Raw genomic sequence first — 19,304 nt, forward strand, 5'->3', positions numbered from 1 at the left:
GCAATACATGAAACATTAAAAGCCTCCCTAAACAGGGCTGCCTTCAGATGTCTTCTAAAAGTTTGGTAGTTGTTGTTCTCTTTGACATCTGGTGGGAGGGCGTTCCAAGTTTAAGTTAAACGACTCACAGAATTCTACTTTTTTGGTGCAGAATTTGGGTTGCCTGCGTGCCGAATGTTTTATTCTTTAGCACAGTGTTGACACAGCCCTGCATGTAAGACAGCCTCATCCACGTTCTCTTGAGAGCCAGTGTGGTGTAGTGGTTAAGAGCGGTGGACTTGTAATCTGGGGAACCGGGTTCGTGTCTCCGCTCCTCCACATGCAGCTGCTGGGTGACCTTGGGCCAGTCACACTTCTTTGAAGTCTCTCAGCCCCACTCACCTCACAGAGTGTTTGTTGTTGGGGAGGAAGGGAAAGGAGAATGTTAGCCGCTTTGAGACTCCTTCGGGTAAGTGATAAAGCGGGATATCAAATCCAAACTCTTCTTCTTCTCTTCTTCCTGCGCTTGAGCGCCTCCTGCGCATTTTTCCTTGACGCCTCTCCAGATTTCATCTTGATGTCCCAGAAGTTCCACATGCATGCTGCGCGGATACAGTGGGGAATGGTGATGTGCTTCCTGTGTTACTTCGGCTCCTTTGCTGTGGAGTTCAGACACTACCGCTTCGAGATCATCTGCTCCGAGTACCAGGAGAACTTCCTCAGCTTTTCCGAAAGCCTCTCTGAAGCGTCCGAGTACCAAACAGATCAGGTGTAACCCAGGCCACTCGCTCATTCTTTTGTCGTGGCGTTAGACACATGGTTGAACCCTTGATCCTATTCCTCCCCCTTTTCTTTTTTTAATACTTGTTCATTTTCCACGCCTACAAGTTGCCAAAAAGTATTCTCCCCCAATCCCAAAAAAACACAGAACTAGGCATTTTAAGAGACACAGAACTGCCACCGCCCTTTGTGCCTCTTTCCCCCACTTCCTCATGACGTATTTTGCAATGCAACGTAATACCAGCATCTCCCCAGGCACCTCTCATCGTTGGCAGGCAGAAGCGGGTGAAGACCCAGTCACAGCCTATTCTGTGTCATGTTGTGGGTTTTGCAAGGAAGAGGCAGCAAAGGGATGTGGAGGCAGCTTTAGGAGGTCTAGTCCCACCCTAAGGGGACCTAGGAAAGGTGGGAGGCAATTGTTTTCTAAATTCCTTGGTGCGGCTGCAATACAGTTCAGAACAAGATTGGCACCTTTGCTGCTATGGGCCTGGCTGTGCATCAGCTTCCTGTACTCCCCCCCCCTAAAATGCAAATTTTGAACCGCAGGAAGGGCTCCCAGAAAAGGTAGCTGCCTCCCCTCACTCTCATCCCTAGTGCGCCAGGGAATTTGCTCCCAGTCTGTGCCAGTCCCTGCGATCTAGGGAGTTCCTTCATTTCTGGATTTGTTGCTTGGTAGGGAAACATGGAAGCTGCAGCTTCTAGTGCAGGCATCCCCAACCTGCGGCCCTCCAGATCTTTTGGCCTACGACTCCCATGATCCCTAGGTAACAGGACCAGCGGTCAGGGATGGTGGGAATTGTAGTCCAAAACATCTGGAGGGCCGAAGGTTGGAGGTACCTGTTCCAGTGTCTGTCTACCTCCATTCCTTGCTTCCAGCTTCCCCCCACCCCCACCCAGCCAATTGCAGCAAGCAGGTCTCTGAAGATGCCACACAGAGGATTAGGCATGGATCAGCTGTGTGCATGCGTGGAAGAAGACAAGAGCCACAGCTACTTAGGTCTCCAGCTTCAGATTTAACAGGTTACCCCCAAGCAGCAGCCTGCTATTGCATTACCTCTCGCCTTATTGCGTGGCACAAGTCTTTTAAAAGCGGAAGGGCCTTGCTGGAAGGGGGAAAGCTGGCAAACCTCGAAGCAGCCTAGTCTACTAACTAAAGCGTCAGGGCAAAGGGGAGAGGGGAACCTCTCATTCCTCTCCTGAAACTCAGGGGTTAAGGTTGCCACATTTCCCCTAAACAGTTAGGGCTTTTGTGGTTTCCAGAACCATGCTGAAATACTGCAGGTGACAATTTGCTGGCTAGGAGGAGGATGAATGAAGTTCACCCATGGACCATCTACATTTTTAAATAAATGCAGTCAACATTCCTTAGTTCTTTTCTCTTGCTGCAGATTGGCATGGGGTTTGGTTCAGGGCTTCCAAGTTAAATGATTGGAAATGAATGCATGGTCAAAACATGGGAGAGTATCCTATGATTGCATTGGGCCAAAGTCTGCTGTTGGACATGGACTATTTTGCTTTTTTTAAAAAAAATAATAATAATCCACTATGTAAAGTACACAAACGTCTCAATAGGTAGAAAGGTAGGTTTGGGGGAGGGGCTGTAAGAGGTGAAACCAACACAAATGAGTTTTATACACAGCATACAGCAACTGAGATGCACACAAATACACATAGCTAAATTAGGCTTCTGTTCAAATGTGTTTTACTGTAAATATTATGTGTTGTTTTTTTAAAAAAGAAAATGTTTTACGTTGTATCGTTTTATATTTTGAAATTTTATCGGAAGGGAAAATCCGTTTGTGAAAGGTTTTTTATTTTTGTTTTTCCTGATATGCAACCACTCGAGCTGAAATTCAAGCTTTTTTTGGTGATATATTGTACATTTCTTAAAAGAATTTCTTATGGCACATTTCAGTACAGCTGAGCAATGACTTAATTCCTGTACACTAAAACATGACCACTAAATAAATTTCTTTTATGGAGAGCGTTGAGTATTTATTACACATGTACGTACACTCAAGACTGAGTGTTGGATGGAGCAGGAAAGCACGTTCTGTAGCTGCATGCATGGAGATGCTATTTTTTTTTTACTTCAGGTGAGGAACTTTTTCAGACCAAAGACTGTGTTTCTTTCTGAGGTACCACCTAGGGACCATATGCCATATGGCGGGCAAGGCCAAAGGCAAAACCATAGGGGGATTATAATAAATTGATGTGATTGGACCTTGGACCCATGTACCTACAGGACCGCCTCTCCTGGTATGCCCCGCAGAGGACCTTAAGGTCCACAAATAACAACACTTTGGAGGTCCTGAGCCTCAAGGAGGTTAGATTGGTTTCAACTAGGGCCAGGGCCTTTTCAGTATTGGCCCCAACTTGGTGGAACGCTCTGTCACAAGAGGCTAGGGCCCTGCGGGACTTGACATTTTCCAGCAGGGCCTGCAAGACAGAGCTGTTCCACCTGGCCTTTGGTTTGGACTCAGTCTGACCTTTATGTTTCCCTTCCCTTATGGTCTTGATTTATTGGCTATTTAAATCCCCCCCCTTCCCCCCCTATTATGTTTTTACTGTGATTTTATTGTTGTTATCCACCCTGAGCCTGGCTCTGGTCAGGGAGGGTGGGGTATAAATAATAATAAATAAATAATCCAAGTTTATGGTCACCATTATGTCTTGTGGTAGCGAGTTCCATAGTCTTAACAATGCACCGTGTGAAGAAGTGATTCTATTGGGCAAAGAGACTTTGAAGGAGAGGGACATAGTGCACAAGTATCTACTTTCTAAAGCTATCATCCTAAACGTACTTCAGTGGAAAGAAATCCTATTGACACGGGGTCACAAGCCCCTCTCTAGCCTTCATCCAAACACGCTTGAGGAGGACGAGAGGCTGAACTGAGAGGCCATGGTTAGCCCAGGAAAAGTGGGGTGGCGATAGCAAAAGAGGAGGGCGACCTAGAGAGAGTTCTGGGGGGCCAAACTGAAAGGTCTTGAGGGCCACATTTGGCCTTTGGACCTGAGGTTTCCTACCCCTGTTGTACATCTAGGCAAGAGAGAGACATTATGAGAGTTTAATACAGGTATCTGAAGAAGTGTGCATGCACACGAAAGCTCATACCTAGAACTAACTCAGTTGGTCTTTAAGGTGCTACTGGAAGGAATTTTTTTATTTTGTTTTGACCATTTCTTCTCTGACCTCCATCTTATCTTTATTTCTATTTCACACAAGCAGCTTCTTCCAACGACTTTTTATTCTGTAACTTCTCTGGAACACACACAGAGAATGAAACTTTGCTGGTTGCAAGAGTTTCATGCTGGTTTGGGTTTTTCTGTGCCAAGCTTTCCACATAATTTTTGTACAGCTCTGATTAATATTTGTGACTTGTTTTGGGGAGATCTTACTTTTCCTTTATCAGAACTGTTCCTTTTGCATGGAACTAAGTTTTTCCAGAGCTTCAGCCTATACAGACAGCTTTGAATAATTTCTTTTATAGATCATTCTGCTCCAAGGTGAGATTAAAAATAAAATAGCAAAGTCAAACATTTTTCTTTAATTTTTACGCAGACTAATTTTATGTTTGGATTTTTGTGGTTTTTATATCCTGGACACCATACTTATCTCTAGCAACATGCATCAAAAACCACAGGAGCCAGTTTCCTGGAATAGTCTTTTCTTGAAGTGAAAGGCCACGGAATTAGGACAACTAGAATTATGTAGTGAACTTTAAATGAAGAGGCTGGTGGAGTTTAGGTAGGGAGAGTTTAGTTGCAATTAAGATTCATCTTGCATATAACAGCCACTTTCCTGTAGATTTTTCATTCCGCAATATGCATTTCATGTTGATTTCACTTTGATATTTCTAAGATCACATCTTTCATAAACTATACTGGCATGCGCTGGACTTTGATTGGTGTATTTAAAATAAAATATTTCCAAACAAATGAATAGCCTTTCAGGTTCTGTTCATCATCTTGCCTATTTGAGGCAAATTAAGACTGTGTGGGATGCGGGTGGTGCTGTGGTCTAAACCACTGAGCCTCTTGGGCTTGCTGATCAGAAGGTTGGCGAGTCAAATCCCTGCGACAGGGTGAGCTCCCATTGCTCTGTCCCTGCTCCTGCCCACCTAGCAGTTCGAAAGCACGTCAAAGTGCAAGTAGATAAATAGGTACCGCTCCGGCGGGAAGGTAAACAGCGTTTCCATGTGCTGCTCTGGTTCGCCAGAAGCGGCTTAGTCATGCTGGCCACATGACCTGGAAGCTGTCTGCGAACGAACGCCAGCTCCCTCGGCCAATAAAGCGAGATGAGTGCCGCAACCCCAGAGTCGTCCGCGACTGGACCTAACGGCCAGGGGTACATTTACCTTTACCTTAAGAACCTGACTACAACTCCCATCATCCCTGATTAGTGGCTATGCTCCTTTTAGCTGATGAGAGCTGAAGTCAAACAATACCTGGACAGCACCAGGTTCCCTAATCCCTCATTTAGAGAGTGTCCCCCTTCATTTGTGTGCTTTGAAAGATTACCAGAGGTCAAATTTGCAACAGGTAAGCAGCTACCAACATTATACAGGCGCTTGACAAACACTAAAGACAAACCTTTATTTACCACAAGTGCGTGGGCGGAAGTGAAGCCAGTTCAGACAGAGGGGCCATGGCTGCCGGTCTTCCATTTCAGCCACAGATTTGTTTAAAGACAACACATGCATTACAAGGCAACAATCACACGGACATTGAATAGATCTGCAGCAAAAGGGACGCTTCCCATTGCTACTCAAGGAAGAAGCTTTATTGCTCAAAAGGTTGCACGTGGATTTCATTGGTTGTGCAAAGGTTGTGGCGAGAACTGCGATCCTTATGCAGCAGGGTGGATCACATATTCATGGGCACTGTTTCTAACAGCCCTTTTCAAATACCTGAAGAGGCCGCAGAAGAGGCCAAAGGCTTGTTCTGGGCTTCTGCATAGGGCAGGACTTTTCCTTACAACAAAGCCTGCCCCCCCCCCCGGTCCTACAACATAATGTGAATGTAACTTGCTATACTTATGGCCACATCTGCACGATACTATTAAAGCAGTATCATACCCCTTTAACAATCATACGGTGCTACAGTTCCCAGAATTGTTTATCAATCCCCATTTCCAGGAAACTCTGGGAATTGTTTCTCTGTGAGGTGACATGGGGTCTCCTGAAAACTCCCAGCACCCTTAACAAACTGCACTTCTGATGGTTTTGGGTGGCAATGAGGAGCCACAACCACACAGTGTTTACAATGAGGATGTGGTCTGTTACATTCTGCATTCTGTCTATATTAAGACATAAGTGTTCCAGGCCATCTACCATCCAGGTCCTGGCCAGACACAGAGCTGCTCATTACTGGCCAAGACCGCTGCAAAATATGCCTTGAAGACAATGCCCTGGTTACAGTGCCTTACGATAGTATTTACTTACAAGCAAGGAAGTGGTTGCTTGTGTGGCAAATGACACTGCTTTCTCTCAGCGTTCGCCCTGTCCGGTGTGGATGAAGTTGTATCTCTTCCAGGCAGAACGGAAAGAGGAAGGAGCAGCCTTGTAGGCTGGAAACAGCTGTGCACTGAATTTGAGGTGATACACACTCCTGTCTTGGAGACTCAAAAAAACATGCAGACTTTGAAAGGGGTCAGTGGGGTGAAACGTTGGGGGGGGGAAAGATGACATTTTGGGAATTCAACAGTTACAAAATGGTACAAGGGAGAAATGACTGGTGTGATTTGTGGCATCGAAGTCACAGGTACTGTCCAATTGACTGCAGCTGCAATGCACGAAACGCTCAACCTATCAGTAGCTGAAGGGGAGAGATTGTATTTGCCCAGCATCACAGTAAAGGGAAAATACAATCCTTCCCTCCCCTGCCAATCTATACATTAGCTATGCTAACGTTGTACAGATTTCCCAAAACAGGCTGGGACGGGGGTGGGCAAAATATGCACCACCTTGGCACAGAAAGCTTTGCCTGGGAAGGCCTTCAAAAGTGTTTACAGCTTTTGGTCTGCAAGTCAGTTCGCTTTGCATCATCTCAGTACCTTATTTCCTCAGCGGATTAGTTAACTCTTCAGCAGAGCAGACAATGCGACCTTTGCATAGCAGGCTACATTCCAGCATGCAAAACTCGACGCTTTTGTGTCTCTGCTCCCCGAATCTCTCCATCCTTCACTAAGACAAGCAAGATTGGGGCACGTTCCAGCTAGATAAACGCACCAGAGGAGCAGAACCAGGCAGGGGCGTGGCCAGAGGAAGGGGTGTGGCCCAAGGAAGGGGTGTGGCCTGAGGAGAATCCCATGGCCAGGATAGAGGCCTGCATTTGGCCCTGATCCTGATGTTCCCCACCCCTGCTTGTAAACCCAAAACAGCAGAACATAAAAAACCTTAAAAGACTTGTTTATTATTTGCAGGAGAGAATGAAGCTAAGGGAATGTGTGTCTGAGGTAAACATGCTGGGCACAACCCACGGCAAGGATCTCCTACACAGGAGCCTCTGGAGATGAACGGCGGCTGCAAGTAAACTTAGGCAGCCCCCTTCGTCTCGAGAAGGCCTTCCATGGACAACATCCTCCTGGTGGTTTGCGCGACTTCCACGTGCAATTCCAAAGCTAGGATGTGCTGACAACCAGGGCTTTGCAGCCGCTGGGTCCAAAGTGTGCCTGCAACACCAGCAGATGTCTCAACCACACCGGGTTCAAATTCCTGTCGCTGGAAGGCCAAGGATCCCAATGCTCTCAATTCCAAAATTCATGTCACCAGCAATAAACTACCGTATTATAGTACAAGGAGGATTTTGGTCAGGTGTCGCTCCCGTATCATCCTTTCTTTCCTTAACAGAAACGCAGAAATTTGCTTCTTTAAGTGGAGGACGGCAAGAAGAGTTCGTTGAAAGAGGTTATGAGTCTATAATAAGATTTCTCGTCGTCTGTCAGGCCCGCGTTGCCCGGCCGGACTACTATTGCCACATGCATGTCGACCTCTTCTGCGGCATCTGCCTCTGAGGGGAAAAAAGCAAGAATAATCCACCAGAAGAGGGTGAATCCAGATACACATACCCATCTTATTACTGCTCATATGCTGGAAGCTTTGGCCAGCAAACATCTTTCCCTTAGCTAAAAGTCTTTGCGCTGGTGAAACTGCACTATGAGCAAGAGGTTGTGTTGTGGTTGGTTTTTTTTAAACTAACTTAAATATGAGGAATTGTTAAAACATGAAATTGCTCCACCTCAAGTTTTAAACAGTATCACATCAGGGGGCGCGTTCTACTCTCCTTGCACCATAATAAATAAAGTATGCAAACCAGAGAAAGCTGCTGAATAAATGGCACAAATTAAACACATGTCAACGTGCTTTCAAAAAATAATAATCACATGGTCAGTGAAGACAAGCTGGAGAACTTGGCCACATCTGGCAAAAATCTGGGTCATTTGGGTGAAAATATTTTAAATTAAAGTACAAAGGGCATTGGAAGTTGCCTTATAGTAAGTCAGACCATTGAGCCATCTAAACTAGCATTGTCAACATTGACTGGTTGTTGCAGGATTATTATAAGGAGCCTAAGTGGCAATAAGCAGTATGTTATTATGATTATTTATCACATTTATATCTCACCCTTCCTCCTAAAGGAGACCAGGGTGGCAAACAACAAGCGATTGCCAGGTTACAATTCCCAGAGTCCCCTGGGAAGAAAGAATAATGGATAAACCACTCTGAGAACTATAGCTGTGACAAGCTCAGCTCCATAAGAGGAACAAGGACTTTCCTTGCAACTCCCCTTAATAAACTACAGTTCCCAAGGTTTTCTGGGGGTAGTCATGACTGTTAAAATCAGTAAAATCGTGCTTGAAATGGATGCAGTTCACAGTGAACAGCTTCTGGGCAGGCTTACGAGAAGATAAAGATCACAACAACCAAACTTGCTCTCTTACCCCGAGTGACATCCGTCAAGAACAGTATGTTGCTTGTGGAACACCCAATGCTGGCGGCAATCCTCTGGTAACTCTCGCTGTCCACTTTCGGGCCTATTTTGGTGTCAAAGTGGCCATCAAAGAGCTGGAAGATTTAGGAAGGACATTTTGTTTTTAAAAGAGAGGCTTAACGTTTCTCATGCTCATCTTTCATTTTTGTGTTAATATCGTTTTTCTCGCTTGTTGGCTCGGTGTGTTCTTCAATGCAATGTTGCTTGGTTTAAGATGTTAAATTAGGCCAGCTTATTCATACTGTTTTACGTCGTACAGACTGACAGTTGCATTCATTGATGTTGTGATTATATAGAATAGTTTCTAATGTGTCTTCTACTTATTTCATAAAAATTATACACTGCTAGATTGCAGAAAAACCAGTTTCTTCCCCCAGTTTGCAAAATTTAACAGAAGTTAGAGTCCTGGTTAGATTGCGAAGACCCCTCTAGGCCCCATTTACACGTGGAGCAGAATGTGGGGGTAAAAACAGCCTGTACCATTAGGTACATTAGGGACCCCTGACCATTAGGTCCAGCCGTGACCGACTCTGGGGTTGCGGTGCTCATCTCACTTTATGTAGCCAGAATGACTAAGCCGCTTCTGGCGAACCAGAGCAGCGCACAGAAACGGCGTTTACCTTCCCGCCGGAGCAGTACCTATTTATCTACTTGCACTTTGAGGTGCTTTCGAACTGCTAGGTTGGCAGGAACAGGGACCCAGCGACGGGAGTTCAACCCGTCGCGGGGATTCGAACTGCTGACCTTCTGATCAGCAAGTCCTAGGCTCTGTGGTTTAACCCACAGCGCCACCTGCGTCCCACACTGCGAGAGAATATGTGCCCTTAAAAAAAAAAAAGCTCTGATTGAGATTTCAGGATTTAAAAAAAAATAGTATTTTGCATTTTGATTTCTGCACGCTGCTGATTTTTTTAAAAAAATACATTTATTTACATTTTACACATTCCTTTTTATTATTTTTATTTTGACAAAGTAATAATCATAAATAAGTAAGAGTAAAAATGTGCACCCCACCAAGACCATTCCATTGTAACTATCCAGCCTCCCAAAATTTCAACACCTCTTGCGATGGTTCGACCCATTTCCGTTTTAACAGTACAAATTCTACAAACACCCTGATTTTTAATGCACATCAACCTTGTGTTCTTTGGTAAAATTGCAGGACATGCAGACGTTTCCAAAGCTCTCAATGCAATAAAATTAAAATGCACAGCAGAGCGAAGCGTTCTAGTTCAGCCTGCTCCCCACTGTGCTTGTATTCCGCTTGCAAGTAAATTTCATTTTTGTTACTAAATAAAGGAGCATGGACGAAGGAGGAGATGGAAATTCCTTGATCTGCAGTGCGAAGTGGAACATTCCAGTCTGCCGCTTAATTCCTTCACTGCATGTCTTCTCTGCTTTTGCCCATTTTATTGTCTCAAGGACACAGAATCACAGCATTGGAAGGGACCCTTTAGTTCAACCCCTGGCAAGGCAAGCTGTCTCCAACAGCGGAGGCAGAATATAAAACCATCAAGGTTACTTGAAGGCCTTATCCTCCATCTTGTTAATGCAAACAGACACTCTGCGCCTGAGAGAAGCTGGAAGTGAGACTGTTTTAGGGTGGAAGAAGCTGGAAAGACAAAGAAAGGTGACAAACCTTTCAGCGTTGTGCCTACCTCGCAAATATCGCCTTCCGTAGAGTTCCCAAAAAAGAGCTTTTGCGCCTCAACACTCCCAGAGGAATAGATGTACACTTTCATCCCTGCTTCTCTCCATTTCTTGACTGCTGGAACCACATCATCAAAGAACCTGTAATGGACAGGGAATGGCAATGCATGAGCGGCAAAATATATTGAAGAGACAACAGAAGTGCTTGCCTTATTTGTGTGCAGAATTTGCTGGACAGACACATTCCACAAATGCGCAAGAAGACCTGATGCACCTTAGAATTAGAGGAAGAAAAACGTTCCGATAATAAACGGTCTCCCTCGGGAGGTGGTGGACTCTCCTTCTGTTATGTAGTGAAGTTTCACCCTGGGCCAGCAGGGGGATACTGTAGATAGTTTTCACTCAGGTCTGTAGATAGTTTTCACTCAGGTCCATGTCAGTTATTTTAGGCGGGAAACTCTGGGTTGTTGTTGCTACAATGTTGACAGCCGGCTGCCTATAAAAGCAGGCCGGGTGAGCTGTCTGCTGTTCAGTTCTGTTCAGCTTGCAAGTAAAGAGCTGCTCTGGAGAAATCGCTGTGTCGTCTGCTATGTTCGCCCACAACCTAACACCTTCCATGCAGGTTTTTAAGCAGAGGTTGGAGGGCCACCTGTCAGGAATGGTTTAGCTGAGATTCCTGGGTTGGACCAGATAATCCTCAGGGTCCTTTCCAACTCGACAGTTCTATGGTTCTATGATTCTATGTGTGTCTCTAAATTATGAAGAGATGTATACAGACACTCATCCCAACACTGGATGATAACAACAAGAAGAAGAATCCCATGCTAAAGTATGCTGCTGAAACGAAGAAATCAGGGGTGGGGGAAGGAGCAGGAATGGATGTGTGTCCATTCAGTCTTGATACTCAAGATATTCCTCTCATAAACACATCATTGCTTGTTTTAACTCGCTTGTGGGAATAACTCAGAGGCTGTGAAAGAAGGAAGGTTAACAACAAGAATTAAGAGGAACCATCGGAAATGACTATGAAAAGCAGTATGAGATGATCAGAACCCTCCAAACTTGAAGCATGGGAAGTCCTATTAAAAATTTATAATCTGGCAGAATATTTGGATTATTTGATACATATACATATAATTTTGAATATTTAATGTGATTTGATTGGATTGTTAAAGCGGAAAATTTAATAAAAATGAATTTTTTAAAAAAGATATTCCACTCAGTTCTGATACCCCTAAACTCAGAATTTATTCATTCTAAGGGTCTGCATTTTGCACCTGGCTTCAGCAAAAAACAACCCCAAACAAACAGGAATTGATTCTGAAAGCCTGAAGTCTGCCCAGTGCTAGGGTCAAAGCCCCATGTTTTCTGCTTTCATGTGCAGATCCCCTCTAAATGTGTGTTTATCTTTGTTTGGAGGGCGGGGGGAGCAATGGGGCAATAATGCACACTGGCCGCTCGTGTCATAAATGCTAGCTACTCACTCTCCCTTCAGGCGGCCATTTTCGTATGCTGCCCTCCATATGTGGCCTTGGAGCTGCTTTAAGGCGGTTGTCTTCCTGTCTAAAGACATCTGCCAGTGGACGTTGTCTATGACGGCCTGGATGATGCGCTCCACCTCCTCCTCTCCATCCCTGGTCTCCAGCGGGATGGGTACCACTCCATCCATGTGAGCATCTTCTTCAGCCTTTGGGAAACGGTGAGAAAATGTTATCAGCAGTGATGGGGACTCCTACTTCAAAGAGCCCAGCTGGGTCACATTCAGGGTCCATCTACTCCAGCATCCTGCTTGCTGCAGTATCAGCCAGAGGTCCTTTCCTGCTACCGATGTGCTGCGATTAACATCAGTACTCATGACTTTGTCCTAGACCTGGTGTCCTGACTGCAGCAAGAGAAGACTAGAATACCTGTATACCTGAAGGAGCATCTCCACCCCCATCGCTCAGCCCAGACACTGAGGTCCACCTCCAAAGGCCTTCTGGCGGTTTCCTCATTGCAAGACCTGAAGCTACAGGGAACCAGGCAGAGGGCCTTCTCGGTGGTGGCGCCCGCCCTGTGGAACGCTTTCCCATCAGATGTCAAGGAGATAAAGGACGGCATAACTTTCAGAAGACATCTGAAGGCAGTCTTGTTTTAATGGTTGATGTTTTATCGCGTTTCTAATATTTTGTTGGGAGCCGCCCAGAGTGGCTGGGGGAACCCAGTCAGATGGGCGGCATAAAAATAATAAAATCATTGTTATTAGAAGGAGGAAAGGAAGGGATGGCAAACACTTTACCTGTTTTCTCAGAAGGCCGACGTCTTCTTGGCACTCCTCTTCCTCCCAGTGTGCACGAAGGTACTCTCGGATGTTATCCTTGATGTAGGAAAACAGAGTATCCTGGCAAGACGAAAAGCAAAATGAACACGAGGCAGAAATGTTTCCATCACTGTATTCCCACCCCTTGCCTGTGGAAAATTTTCCATTTTTAGGGTGACCTCAGCCTTACTCATGTGTTGCTAGCTCACATAGGGCATCGACATGCAAAGCAGCGGTAGTCAACGTAGTGCCCTCCATCTGTGGCTGGACTCCAGCTCCTGTGGTGATGGATGATGGGAGTTGTAGTCCAACGACAGCTGGAGACCCCAAGGGTGGGAGAACACTATTCTAAGGGGAAATGGGGATTAGGACTAAATGTCATTCTTGCAATACAGTGGTACATTGGGTTACGAACTTAATCCGTTCCGGAAATCCGTTCTTAAACCAAAGCCATTCTTAAACTGAGGCGCGCTTTCCCTAATGAGGCCTCCCACCGCCTGTACCATTCCACCGTTCGGCTTCCCTTCGTAGCCTGAGGTAAAGTTTGCTAACCGGAACACTATTTCTGGTTTCGCGGAGTTCGTATACTGAATAGTTCTTAAACCGGGCTGTTCTTAAACCGAGGTACCACTATATAAAGTTATGAGAAGGCGATGCCCCGCTGCAATTCAACCGATACTCTTAACATTTAAAAACAACAAAGCACATTTGCTTCCCGTGCTCTTCCTCGCCCTGTTAGTTCCAATTCCTGGTATTACAGAAGTGCAAAGCCTTCAGTCTGCAACTGCTCAAGTGTGCCTTTTGGTTAAATGCATCCTTTGATGGAGAATTAGCCAAGAGTAGTAGCAGATGGGGGTGCTGGGACAGCCCTCACTTGACCTCCTGACAGCAGAGACCCTGCTGCTTCCATGGGAGGAGAGGGGCAAAGTGGTGGGAAGACAGGCACGGTGAAAATGCAATGGCAGGAGCGCTGGATTGGTGCTGGCAGTGCATTTGCACCATGCTGACCCCTGTGGCGATCACACAGGGTCCCCGGATGTTTCACCGTCTATTGATCCCTGTGCCACCACTTTATTTCTCGCTGCCACCAGCCAGGCCCTACCTGGTACAAGACTGAGTCCAGTCAGGGTTAAATTGGAACATAAACTTCTGTTTATTTATTGCAGTTTAACAAGCGTGTGGTTTCATAAATGGTATTGGTCAATTACAATCATGGGGTGCCTATCCAGACCTATAACTTCTGCTACCTGTTCTCACTCACTAAACCACCTCTCAGATATTTACTCGTCTTCCTAGCTCCTAACTGTTCCTGACTCGGCTTATTTCCCTACCCTAACTCAACCTACCCACAGACTCTATCCCAATTCACTCCCACTCCAACCAACCACCCAACTCCCAACAAACTCTCCCCTTCGCCCCTCCCAGAGCTTGTTTTATAGTCCCTCTGACTCCACCCCCTGGGTTCTGATTGGGTAACCTGTTTAACTATTTCACCTCCAGCACTCTCATATGTTAACATCAACCCCCAACCCTCTCCTTCTCTGTAACCAGCAGTGACTCAGCTGACTCAGGGGAGCATCACTGCCGCCTCCACTCCTTCTACTATTGATCTGAGACACTTTTCAGAACAGGAATAATGGCAACATCTGCTAGATCACCTGGCTATCTGGCAAGCCCTCCTTCCTCTGGCAATAATGAGGTTTTCAAGTTTGCTTACGACGCATAAGCACAGAGAATTAAAAAGGATAAGCAGAGGCTAGATACGTCTTTCCTTTTATTTGGTGGGGGTACGTCTTCACACAAGCAGTGGTAACATTTCTTTGCAAGATTGTTTTGCATTTCTAATTAAAGCTACAGCTGGATGAACCTTTTTTTTTGGGTGAAACTCAGTATGTTTCACAAGTTGACCCTATGCAGTCGGAAGCAAGAACCACCAGTTCAATGGAGTTTGTTCCAGGGAAACATTGCACAGGATTGCAGACATGCTGGTCCGAATCAACCGGGTATTGTGTTACGTACTGTTGCTCCTGAGATGCTTGTATGCATGTTTAAATAATGTGTCAATGCAGAAGCCTGCATTTTGGGATATTTCTTGGGAGTGTTGGGACGGAAGCTCCAATAGGACAGCTGGAGACGAGGTGTTATAGCTGCTATTACTGAGTATCAGGATAAGTGCCAGTTTAAGGAACCGCTAGACTGGGCGCAGCCAATTAAACAGAGAACAAAAAGTCTGGCATTTGCAGTTCATGTCCAGGGGCAATGGACCTGCTAATTGACAAATGATGCAGCCTTCAAGTCAGGTAGGAAATCAAATTCAAGGTTGGCTGCTCATGCTGCAAAAATCAACTTGGAGAGAAAAAAGAAACTCCTAGTCCCTCAAAATTATAAGGTTACTTTGAGAATAAAAAAGGCCAGTTTCGTTCAAAAGGATAAACTCCTCCTTTAATAAGCTTTCCTTGGCAATGGGCCTCTTTCCCCCTCAACAAGCCCCTCTTAACGCCCATTCGCGTACTCCCAGACCAGGTTTTGCTATCGCAGGGTTTCCCAAACCTGGGTCTCCAGCTGTTGTTGGACTACAACTCCCATAATTCCTGACCACTGGCTCTGCCAGCTAGGGATGATGGGAGTTGTAGTCTAACAACAGCTGGAGACCCAAATTTGAGAAACCCAGCGCTAGAGGACAGAAGTAACAGGAAACATAGCAGTCATTATATTAGCAAAGGTGGGGATTCATTTGAGGTGGCGTTCCAGGTAACAAAGTCAATAGGAGGGACCAGAAAACATCAGGCACACTTCTGAATGCCAGAAAGAACAATAATAGTTCTCTCTTTCTCTGTGTGTGTATGTGTTAAGGCAAAATACAGTGTTAGTAGGAAGCCTACTGTGTAACTGTGACCTAATTTCCTAAGTATTTGAGGTGACAGCTCTCAGCTCACGTTTATATAGCAGGAGTGTGAGCAGAAGAAATAGCAGCCCTAAATTCTTAAGATTATGAAGTGTTTGTTCTACTTAAAAAAAAAGAAAAGGCAAGGGTATACGGGGCTTTCAGTCCCTTTGGGTATTTATTAAAATTTTTAATGACATAGAAACCCAGTCCCAAATGTCTTCACTTAGGAAACACAGGCCTTACTGTGTCCATCTTGGGCCACATAGTCCAGTACAGTGGTACCTTGGTTCTCAAATTTAATCCATTCCAGAAGTCCATTCCAAAACCAAAGCGTTCCAAAGCTGAACTGGGTTCCACACAGTCACAAAAACAAAACAAAAAGTGCCGCAAAAACAAAAATGCAAAATAAATAGCAAGAACAGACAGACTTCAGCGTAACGCTCAAAACGAAAGTGTGCCACTCAAAACGGAAGCGTGGCACTCAAATCGGGAAGTGTAACACTCAGAACAGAGCACGTTTGGCATCTGAAAAAAGTTCGCAAACCGGAACACTTACTTCTGGGTTTGCAGTGTTTGGGTTCCAAGTTGTTTGAGTACCAAGGCGTTTGAGAACCAAGGTACCACTGTACTGTCCACACTGGTGGGTAGTTGGCTGTCCAGAGTTTCAGGCAGAGGAAATTCCCAGCCCTAAACAGTGAGACCTTCTGCATGCATGCAAAACAGGTACTTTACCACTGACATTTCCCCCATGACATTTAATGGCAGTATTATAGTGAACACCGCCCTGAAAGAGAATCCTGTGTCATCTTAAACTGAACAGATGTAGAATCACCTTTTGTGGATTTATAACCCTCTGCAGGTGCGTTAAGCGTTATCCTTTGCTGGCAAATTTATAAACATGGGTAAAGAAAAATGATGCAAACTGCAGAGGCCAGAAAGTCAAAGCAACACAGGAAGCTCACATACTGTATTTATATTTCATGGCCTTTTGCCCCTTCTGTTTAATAGCTCTCTGGATGTGTCTGTGTACATGTGTGCATATTACATATCTGACGACAGGCAGTAGTGCTCGATGCAATTAAATAAGGTCCCCGCTACAAAAGCACATGCAACAATACTATTTATGTGTATGCCACCATATGCATGTGCAGTGTTGTACAAAATTCAAGAAGGTAGATTCCCTGCCCTGAGGCTTTTTTCTGGCCCACGTAGGACCAGTCTGGATAGTTGGCCTTGGTGAAGATTTGACATTTTCTCCCCCCAAACGTAAAAAATCTATTTTTTACGGCAAAAAAATATTGGCTTAAAATTTAAACATGTCCTCTCGACTAAATTGTGGGTGGTTATTACCCTAACAGATCACTGGGAATGGAGCTGAGAATGGTATTTATTATAACCATGAGACACGCACATGAAAAGGATTTTTTTTAAGTACACAGTGGTAAAAGTACTTACATTTAATTCCACATTCTCTCAAGATTAAGTCACAAAGTAGTGAAATCTTTTCCAGAAATAGCACTGGATAAGCTCCCCATCATTCTAGACCAAAAACTGTCTTACAGATAAAACAGCACAACTGCAGCAGAGGGGGTGGGGAGTGCCTGTTTTTACCATGAGTTTTTGCGATGCCCCCCAAGCCAGCAAATCTATAGACCCTATCGGTAGCTTTTCACAGATCAACCGAACAAAACTCAGCATTCTGCTACTGTCAACTTTCTTAAAAGGCTGCTTTGTATCCTTCTCCATGCCTCCAGGTTTCCCTAAACGCAGATGTTAAACGTTATGTGATTACAGAGGGAAACTGCCATACCCGTGCCAAGAAAAGCGAATGTGGGGAGGCGCACAGATCGCTAATGTGCACCAGCGTTTGTTTACTCGGAAGGGGAAAGCGGCCTCCCCTGCGCCCAAGGGAGTTGGGGGGAGCGCAGGCTGCGGCTTCCGACGGCCCGATCCAAACCCCCTTCCCCCCAAAAAAACCCCCCCGTGTCAGATGCGCACCCGACGTCGGGGCCTTTCTGCTCCCTCTGCCTCCACCCACCCCAAATCTTCACCTTGACAAACGCGATGGGTGTCGTCGTGCCTTCGATGTCCAGGAGGAGCACGCTGACTTCGGCGGGGACGGCGAAGCCCACCATGTCCACCGCGGGGACCCCCGAGCCGAGGGGGTGAGGCTGCTGGCTGCGCGCACGGCAGCGCGGAGACGCCGATCCAAGCACACAAGCGCGCACGGGGACCCTCCCTGGAAAGCGGCTTCGGAGGGGAAACGTCGGGAGGAGCCGCGGGGAAGTGGCGAGAGAGAGAGAGGAGGGGATCGGGCGCACCACGTGGCTGGAAGCGGAGTCGCCGCTGCATCCGGATCGCGGGAGCCGGATTGGCTGCTGCGAATGGACGGGGAGGCGGAGTGGCCGGAATGCGGTGCGCAGCGGGCGGGAGGAGGTGGCTGGAAGCGGCGGGGCGCCTTCGCCGTGCGCTCTGCTGCGCGCACCGTCCAGGGCGCGCGCGCGCGCTCCTCTGCTCCGCGGGGCTTGCTCGCAGGGAAGAGCGCGCACATCGCCGCGGAGTAAGACCCTTGCCGTGGCTAGTGGGGGGGGGGCGGGATTCCTCTCGTGCACGCGCGCGGGGTTAAGGTGCAAACCGTGCGCCTTCCGAGGGAGCGCCTGGAATGCGCGGCGCGTTTTTGGAAAGCCGTTAAAAGGATCTGCATAGAAATTCAGCCAAGGGGAAGCGAGGAAGTCACTTAACAATGTTAATCAGTGTAATTTTAATAAGGTTATGATGATCTTTGATTGTTTATAATTTTGTCAAAATTAACAAAAAAAAAATTGGGAGGGTAATGGAATGCGCGGCGCGTCACCATCATCATGTCGATATAAACAATTGGTACTAAGTCAGGCCTCGGGCTGCATCACGCGTGCGGTCGTCCCCCTTTCCGTAACCCAAAGTAGTTACGGATTTAATAGGCGTGCACCCAAACTACCGTGTTGTGTAATAAAAGCGGAGCGGCCATTTTCCCCGCTGCGTAGAGCGAGTGCCTGGGGAGGATGCATCTTGTCTGCAATGTAGGAGCAGCATCTCCCTGCAGGTTTATCGGCAGGACAAGCCGTGCGAGGACATTGTAGGCTGCATTCCCTTGGTACCGTTGGAATATTAGCTGGCACGCGCCCGCAGTTGCCCTACCGCTTCGAGGCAGAGGCTTCGTTTGCCCAAGAAAAATTTGGGCACTGATGGTGGATTCAAAGGTATGCTCAGAATTAGGGTCCCGTCCTGCTGTGGGCAGCCCAAGCTATTAGTGTGCATCGTTAACTGACAATGCCTTTGGAACGGGACTAGAAATGAATGTTACAGATAGGTAGCCGTGTTGGTCTGCCATAGTCAAAACAAAACAAATTCCTTCCAGTAGCACCTTAAAGACCAACTTAAGTCAGTTCTTGGTATGAGCTTTCGTGTGCATGCACACTTCTTCAGGTATCTGAAGAAGTGTGCATGCACACGAAAGCTCATACCAAGAACTGACTTAGTTGGTCTTTAAGGTGCTACTGGAAGGAATTTGTTTTGTTTAGAAATGAATGGTTATTGAATTCTGGTATTTTGGTTTCTTGCTTTGTTTCCACTCATTTCTCCTATTTCCTGATTAAAGTCATTGGTGACTTGGTGCATCAGGACAAGCAGGGCTTAGCCCTACCCAGTGAAATGTCAAGCCGGTCTTTTTAAGAGTTT

At 46.2% G+C, this 19,304-nt stretch overlaps 2 protein-coding genes across 25 annotated transcripts in view; one reads left to right on the plus strand and one right to left on the minus strand.

Annotated features, from left to right (window-relative positions):
• Nucleotides 1-2,277, plus strand: part of TMEM150C (transmembrane protein 150C) — a 53,433-nt gene extending 51,156 nt beyond the window's left edge. For all 23 annotated transcript variants that reach the window (XM_081877272.1, XM_081877255.1, XM_081877271.1 and 20 more), the window contains one exon: nucleotides 546-2,277. In XM_081877272.1, the coding sequence (XP_081733398.1) occupies nucleotides 546-754 (209 nt within the window). In that variant the 3' untranslated portion in view covers nucleotides 755-2,277. The remainder of the gene's footprint in view (nucleotides 1-545) is intronic.
• A 4,876-nt stretch (nucleotides 2,278-7,153) lies between these two features.
• ENOPH1 (enolase-phosphatase 1) lies at nucleotides 7,154-17,835 on the minus strand. Of its 2 annotated transcripts, none has more exons than XM_081877348.1 (6): nucleotides 17,639-17,833; nucleotides 12,680-12,781; nucleotides 11,886-12,088; nucleotides 10,410-10,542; nucleotides 8,702-8,825; nucleotides 7,154-7,770 (listed from the first exon to the last, which is right to left on the minus strand). In XM_081877348.1, the coding sequence occupies exons 1-6, from the start codon at nucleotides 17,720-17,722 to the stop codon at nucleotides 7,631-7,633; spliced, it is 786 nt and encodes a 261-aa protein (XP_081733474.1). In that variant the 5' UTR covers nucleotides 17,723-17,833; the 3' UTR covers nucleotides 7,154-7,630. The 2 variants fall into 2 exon arrangements, with proteins under 2 accessions (XP_081733474.1, XP_081733475.1); XM_081877349.1 differs by lacking the exon at nucleotides 7,154-7,770 and adding an exon at nucleotides 8,534-8,644 and having other exon boundaries at nucleotides 8,679-8,825; nucleotides 17,639-17,835.
• Between the last annotated feature and the right edge of the window lie 1,469 nt (nucleotides 17,836-19,304).

The sequence above is a fragment of the Podarcis erhardii genome, assembly GCF_964252035.2.
Source record: "Podarcis erhardii genome assembly, chromosome: 9".
NCBI classification, from domain to species: Eukaryota; Metazoa; Chordata; class Lepidosauria; order Squamata; family Lacertidae; genus Podarcis; species Podarcis erhardii.

Coding starts and splice junctions, on each gene's coding strand:
- ENOPH1 (XM_081877348.1), bottom strand. CDS start 17,722: ATGGTGGGCTTCGCCGTCCCCGCCGAAGTCAGCGTGCTCCTCCTGGAC. Junction 12,782..17,638: donor CACCCATCGCGTTTGTCAAG/GTGAAGATTTGG, acceptor TCGTCTTGCCAG/GATACTCTGTTTTCCTACAT. Junction 7,771..8,701: donor CTTGACGGATGTCACTCGGG/GTAAGAGAGCAA, acceptor TTTTCCCCTCAG/AGGCAGATGCCGCAGAAGAG.